The sequence below is a fragment of the Fulmarus glacialis genome, unplaced genomic scaffold (assembly GCF_000690835.1).
Source record: "Fulmarus glacialis isolate BGI_N327 unplaced genomic scaffold, ASM69083v1 scaffold22804, whole genome shotgun sequence".
NCBI classification, from domain to species: domain Eukaryota; kingdom Metazoa; phylum Chordata; class Aves; order Procellariiformes; family Procellariidae; genus Fulmarus; species Fulmarus glacialis.
This window is the reverse complement of record NW_009207730.1, coordinates 53,954-61,244: the sequence shown is the minus strand read 5'-3', so window position 1 is coordinate 61,244 and position 7,291 is coordinate 53,954. Positions and strand designations below refer to the sequence as shown.

The 7,291-nt window shown below is 41.4% G+C and overlaps 1 protein-coding gene across 1 annotated transcript in view; it reads right to left on the bottom strand.

Moving 5' to 3' along the window:
- The window catches only part of AFF2 (AF4/FMR2 family, member 2), a 34,126-nt gene extending 27,956 nt beyond the window's left edge, over positions 1-6,170 (bottom strand). The window contains exons 1-4 of the mRNA XM_009576247.1: positions 6,096-6,170; positions 5,862-6,014; positions 4,311-5,330; positions 2,092-2,216 (exon numbers count right to left, since the gene is read on the bottom strand). Coding sequence (XP_009574542.1) covers positions 2,092-2,216; positions 4,311-5,330; positions 5,862-6,014; positions 6,096-6,170 — 1,373 coding nt within the window. The remainder of the gene's footprint in view (positions 1-2,091; positions 2,217-4,310; positions 5,331-5,861; positions 6,015-6,095) is intronic.
- Between the last annotated feature and the right edge of the window lie 1,121 nt (positions 6,171-7,291).

Sequence of the window (7,291 nt, the reverse complement as noted above, 5' to 3'; positions counted from 1 at the left end):
AAAGATTATGAGAGAAATGTATTCAAATGCCTAAACCATAGATAGGCAGCCAGAGGGAGCTGCAAAAGCCCAGGTGTGGCCTATCTCTCGCTGATTCCTCCAGACTCCTGAATGCCTCCAAATTTTGGCCCAGAAATCATGGTCTTTCTGTCAAAACACTCTTGTATCTACAAAAAAGCCCAGTGAAAGTCTCTGAAGTCTGCTTTGGAGAACTTGGCTTGTTGGCACAGGAATCAAGTTCTAACTGGAGAGACCTAAGGTTCCACCTGAGTGAGAACATCCACCACGGGATGTAACACCTTCTTAACGGATAAATATCATCATCACACCTGTAGCTGAATCACCCTCATTTCTCAAAGTCCTTATGTAGAGACTTAGGAATTCTGAAAGAAAATGTAGGACCTTTGGGAATAAAGGAGCAAATGGCAATGCCTGTCTTTCAACCTTTTATCACTGAAGTGTTATTTTCCCCCATGCCCTGGAACAGTGTACTTTCAGCTTCCCCTTTCTTCTGCCTCCCCTTAAAACTCTACTTAACCCTCTGGAGAACAGAACCACTCCTGACTGCTTAAAAACAATCTGGGGCTCTCCAGAAGTTTGTCGTCACACAGTTTAGCCAGCTCCCTAATCTTTTGGGAAATACGTTGATCTATATTCAGTTGCACATCTCTGGGAGTTGAAGACCTGAATTATCAAACAATATTGCATTTGTTTCAAGCGAACTCAGAAGACACTAATAACAAATGCAGTGTGATCCAGGTCTCAATCACTGCAGTGGAAAAGTCAGAAAATTTTGTTTCAAAACTTGAGGCAGACAAGAGGAAAAGCTAGCGTATGGAAATAACTATTGATGGACACAATTATATTTTAACAGAGAATACCAAAGGCTTGAAAGCTCTGAGGAATCAAATTAATGACCTGGAAAACAAGCTCAATTTAAGAAACATCAGGTTGGGGGTGGATCCTTAGGGCTTGCTGGTGACAAGAATAGAAAGATTTTTTTAATGGATTGTGGAGGTGTTGGGGATGGATAATCCTTGATTCCCTCTGCAATATATCTCTGCTCATTGTATTTCCAGTGATGACAATCAGGCAACACCCATCATGATGTTTATCAAATGTGCAACATGCTACAGATCACATTGCAACTTTCAACTCATCTGCCTTTTCCAGACTCCGATTTTCTCAGTGGTAGAATGAGGGGTTGGACTGAGGTTACTCTGTAATTACACCAGTATAAATAAAATGATGCTCAACCTTCCTTATGGATTTTAAAATTTGTGTGCTATTTCATAGATGATTTTTGAACTTTATCTAAATTTAAATACTACTACAATCAAATTGTTTTCAGAAGCACATTGTGGGTTCAATTCTTTGCTTGTCCCAGTGCAAAGCAGAAAGAATCTCAAAATCGTAAAAGCACAAAGTTGACAACAGAAGGGAACTGGACTCTTTGGTTATTTATAGAATGTTAATCTTGTGATTATACTAATCAGAATAATTATTTACGTGGCGCCTGTTTGCTCAAGCATTATAGCCATGTCTCAAAGACACTCTGAAAGGCACAAGCTATTTGATTATATATGTCTGGTGAAATACAAAGCACGTATGTCTGAAACATTTAGGATGGTCACCCCTGGCATCGCTGCATACACAGTTAAAGAATAAGAGCCGCTGAAGTGAACAGCAAAGTCACTATTTCGTTCAATAAAACTGAGAACTGTCTCTTACAAAAACGATTTAAAAAAATAAATTCCAGGCAATCAAATAAAGCCCACTTTTAGTAGGATTCTCTGGCCATAGAGGTTAAGGATGATGGGGGCAAGAAAGAACATTGAAAGGATGCAGTATGGGGGTAGAAGAGTACACCAGGATTGTGGTAGCACTCTGAATTCCTTAGTCCATGAGAAGGATGAATGAATCTCATCCAAAACCATGTGGATCCTCTTCCTGATGGATGGGAATAACAATGCCGGGTCACTTACGCTTATGGGCTGTAAAGCCCATTTGGCTCTACAGCAAAGACATTTGTAGAACAATACCATGAAATCCATCGTGAATGTTATGTGAAAAAAAAAAAAAACAACTTACTCTTTAGTGCTGGTTAATCTGTGATTCGGTATTGGAGAGATACAAGGTGGGAGCAGGCATGAAGCTGAAGGGTCCTCCAGGCGCTGCTTCTTGCTTTCAACAAAGGTATCCAGGTTTTCCAGCTGCTTTAACAAAAAAGGTAGAGCTTGAAAGATCCAGCATCTGTGCACAATTTCACTTGCCATTAAGAGGAGCTCAGGAATCTCAGTGTATTTCCTTTACAGTAGCAGCAGTTAAAATACTGGTCTAAGAGAAGTGAAAGTCACCTGAAATCAGGGTTAAATGTGCTCCAAACACATGACATGAAGTTATATAACAAGTGACATAGCCAGATAATTAGGAAGCAAAACGCCTCATGTGCTATAGTTATCTTCTGTAGTGCACTGGAATTTAATTAATAATTCAGATGGAATGACTTGATAGCACCAGATCTTACTCAAGTAAATAGCTTTTACTGATTGACTCATGGAAGTTGATGGGAAAACTTCCCTGAGTAAGTGTTCCTCACAGGACTACAAGACTAGAGGACTGAGCTGGGGCAGTCATTAACAGTGATAGCTGGTTTAAAATTTGCTTTGAAAGATTCCCTGATGCATGACTTTAGTGCCTGAACTAGGATGATACAAGCAAAGCTGATTACTGCTCTGTCACTGGAACCTTCATATCAGCCTTCAAGCCCACTAGTAGATGGCTAAAATAAATCTTTTAATGGCATGATGTAAAAACACAAATCAGGCTCTCCCTACCCTGTTTTAACTGTTGATATACCCTCAAGTCATCCTAATTGGTTTGTTTCCCCTCGGGTAGAAGTGAACAATCATTCAGCAACTGAATGGGCTGTTGCAGAGCGTAGCTTATGTTTGTACAGTCCCAGAGCGAGATTCCTTATTTTGTTACTTTCTGATTCAAAGTCCCAGCTAATGAAATTATGAGGTTCCAACTTTCATATAGCCCTTTTTTTTTTTTTCCTGGGAGCCCTCAGTTTAGTTGCCAATACTATACTCATGTTTTAGCCAAGATTCCTTCTCCATCACACTGACACTCCACTGAGTTACCTAGCAAGAAGGTTTTTTGTGTAATTAATATACACCCTGGTGTACTTATACATACACATAAGCATGGACATTTTTACAACCCTTTCCTATTTTCTCCTTCCTTCTTACATCTCTGCCTTTAGTGTACAGCTAGAATATAAATTGAATAAAAACCTGCTGAGTTTACTCATGTGATTATTTCCACTTAATTCAACAGGGAAGGAGCCGGTGCAGTGACTCATGTAGGCAGGGTGCAGACCTGGCATTGTCTGTCTTTGTCTTGTATTAACTCTCTCGTACCACTGGACTGCTCAAACTCAAGATTTCAAGAAGTCCACTAGAACAGACAGCTGAAGTCACATTCACAATGATTTATAAAATTTGGGGTATAAAAAAATATGCTATGATGACTTCTCAGAGACAGACCAGCGCACAACCATGTCAGCTGGAAAAAGTGACTACGAAAATTCATTTATGATATAAAACTTCAGTTTCTTTTCTGAAAACACATTCAGTTTGAAGAGCACTGTCATATCCCACAAGACAGGATACCCTCGGGCATAAATAACATAAAACACATGATAAAACATAACGCCTTAAGTCAAAATATATTTGCTTTTTCAGGTAGCTGTGCAGAGAAAGCAGCTAGTTAAGCAAATGATATTTCTATGAATCACATTTGTTTATACAACAAAACAATATAAAGACTAAATTCACCAGGAGCATAAACAAGCACCATTCTATTGACTTTAATGAAGCTATGCCTGTTTAAGCCAGTGGTGAAAATGCCTTAATTCTGCAGACAATAAAACCCTGCCTTCCAAATAGAAGTCACATTTTCTGAGCATGGCTGAACCCGTAGTAATACGAACTCATCATTAGCAATCTTTCTGCAGATTACAGAACACTGGAAATTAATGGGTAAGTGAGAAAATACAGTGAAAAACCTTGTAAGACAAATCTCAGAAAAAATACATTGTTTATTGATTTTGTCAGCTGGAGTTTGCTTTTTACTAGTTTCTGATGTTAATTTGTAATGTACTTTGTAAAAACAATAAAGCCTTAGTGTTATGATGCCTCCTTACAGCCCTGCTGCAGGTGCAGTGAGGAATCACTGACTGCACTCCTGACCTCAAGGATACATAGAAATGCAGTGTTTTCCTCCGAACAATGAAAACGACTTACCTTGTGTTTCCTTTTGGATTTTGTGGATGGTTTTTCAGCTGCTGGGGTAGGGGACTCTCGAGATGGTCGCCTGTGTTTCACATTTGTCTCTCTTGGTTCACTTTTCACAGACGAGGCCTCAAAAGGCTCTTGTCCAGGTATCCTAGAGAGTAAACTAAGGTCTATTTTCACCCACAGAGATTTGAGTTCTTCATATTCTCTCAGTGGGGACAGAAGATCATTTTGTACGATTGGGATAGGAGAAAAGAGCTGCTCCTCCAAGTCATTGCTGGTCTGGTCAATGGATGTGTTGCTGCCATTGCTAGTTAAACTACTTACGCTGAGGATGTTACTGCCAGAGTCCTTCACTTTGACGCCATTGCCAGAGCCAGTGCAAGCTGGCAATACCTTAGCCTGCAAGCTCTCCTCCTGGTCTGTATTTGAGTCAGAAGTAGATGAATCCGTTTCAATGAATTCCCGGGACTTAGGGACAATTTTGCTGGGGCCTCTATACTTTTTCTTCTCTGAAGTGAGACCTGTGCTAGTTCGTGGTTCTTTCCTTGGAGCGGTCTTCCCAACTGCTGCTTTAGTTCGAACCTTTGGCTGCTCGGGGGGGTCCTGTGTGTCTTTTTCTTTGGGAGTGTTGCTGGTATTATTTGGTTTGGGCCAGTTATACTCTTCTACACTGGAAGTCCTTTCTACCTTTTTGGGTTGCTTTTTCCCAGTAGTCCTTTGTGAAGTTGGCTCGTTATGAGCTGGTGACTTCTGCTTGGAGCTTTTTGCCTCTGGGGTTTTCTGGGCAACCCGCGGTTTGGCTTTCTCTCGGATGGGACTAAGGATCGCCCGGTCTTTGGAATCGGTCGGGGGGAGGCTGCTGTTGAGCTTCCCTTTGTTTGGCCCTTCGGCCTGCTGGTTGCTCTGGGCCTGGGAGCTGGTCTCGCTGTGAGGCTCATTTTGATTGTTGATGATGGTCTTATTGTGGGGGTTCACTTTATTTAGCCATTTATCCAGCTGCCATTTGTTTGTTGAGGGAGGTTCAGGCTGCAGTTTGAAGAACGACAAGGAAAAATCTCAGACAAAAGCAATGCTTTTCCCTTTAAATGAGAATGTTTTTAACATACCCTTTTATTTCAGTCAACTAGTGGTGACTGCTAGTTTTATGGGAGTATTTATGGAGTATTTATGGTTAATTAGGCTTCCTTATCTGGTTTACAATGTGGCCCTGGAGAAATTTAATACAACTAAAAAGTTTAGCTGGTCCCTGAAGATATAGTTTTGTCATGTTGCCTTTCGTTAGTCCCAGCTGAATACTGTGTCAATAAAATCTTCTCTAGCTACTGGCAAAAATCTAAATATTTCTTTAAAGCAATTCAAATGTAGACCAGAAGGATTCTTCCAGAAGCTAGAATGAGTATGTGGGTCATACACGTAAAACTGTAAAGGGAGAAAAAAGTCGACAGCATCAAACAGCACAGCACTCCAACTTTTTCCTAACAGGGAGCAGGATTTCACTCCCTTCCACGCTTCCGCCTCCGAGCCCCCACTGGGGAGGAGCTGAGAGTGTGGTTTTACCTCCGGCGTGGCACTGCGCGACTCCTCGTTGCACTCGCTGTCACTGGAGCTGCTCTCGCTGTCGGAGTCGGACTCAGAGCTGCTCTCGGACTCGCTGGAGCTCCCGGAGCCGCCGCTGGACGGGTTGTGTGTGCCGCCGTCACCGGCAGGCTGCTGCAGGGAGAAGATCCTCTCGTGTCAGTATGCTGCTTGTCTTTTTTAAAGTGCTGCCTTGGGGGGGGCCACCCAGCCAACCCTGCCCACACCGGCTTTCCTCAGTGTCCGCTCCCTCTCCTGCAGTCCAGACCCAATGAACGCTCCAGCGGCCATGCCACCGCGTAGCCACCAAAGGAGCCGGTTGGCTTTATGCTTCACGGGACACACTGATAATGGTGCTAATAACATTACCATCATCATCACCCTCAAATGAGAAACACTTCAGTGTCAAAAGCCTGAGCTTATTAGCCCAATGATCGCGAAAACTAACAATCACACTTAAATAATTCATTAATGGAATCACGGTTTCTTCATTTTTTGCTGGTTCATTTATAATTTATGATCAAAGGAAGGACATCAGGCAACTAATATTGGACAGGGCATTTTAAAAATTAATTTTAATGAATACTTTTACACTGCAGCATACAAAACCTACATATTTTTGACAAGTCTCCAGGGGCTGCCCAAGAATTTTTTATTTATAGCTGTTTTTTCTCTCATGTTTATGATAATGCAGTGAGAAAATGGCATCCATGCTGAAAATAAGCCTCTCTGTGAAATCTGTTTTTCTGCGTGTTCAACTGTCCTCCGAGATGTATTTATTAGCAGTGTGCTGAGTGTCATTGTTTTTCCTCAGCATTTATTTCTAAACTGAGAGGTTGGATGACCCCAGTTTTTAGCACTACAGAATTCTGCCAGTCTGAGTCTTTATAAACTCATCTTTAATTTCAACTTTTTTGTCAGGGAGATAAGGTTTTATGTCTCTTCAGCTGATCTATACAGAGACTTTTTGATGATTGATTTTAAATTTGTGAAGCTGACAAAGCAAAGTGTTTGAAAATTGACACCATTTGCTAGTACTCCTTTATGGATATTCAATGCTTCACCTTAATATATCATATACTGTGTGTGTCCCATATCGAGTGATCCAGAGATGCCTAGAAGTTATAATACAGCTTTGCCTTCCTTTCTGCTACCTGCTTTTCTACTTTCCTCCAAGAAGGATTCAAGAGAGGTACCTGCCCTCCTTCCCCTTTCAAACTGAGATGCTACGTGCATCAAGATGCCCTCTTAACAAAACACAGTCACCAAGAAACTGGAAGTTGGAAAAGCCAGAAAAAAGTGATGTGTGACCCTGCTCTGCTAGAGTCTTTACAAATATTGCCATTGGCTTCAGTGACAATAATAGATGGTCTTTAATTTTCTTCTTACGCTAAGCTACTGTCTCTCTCCCT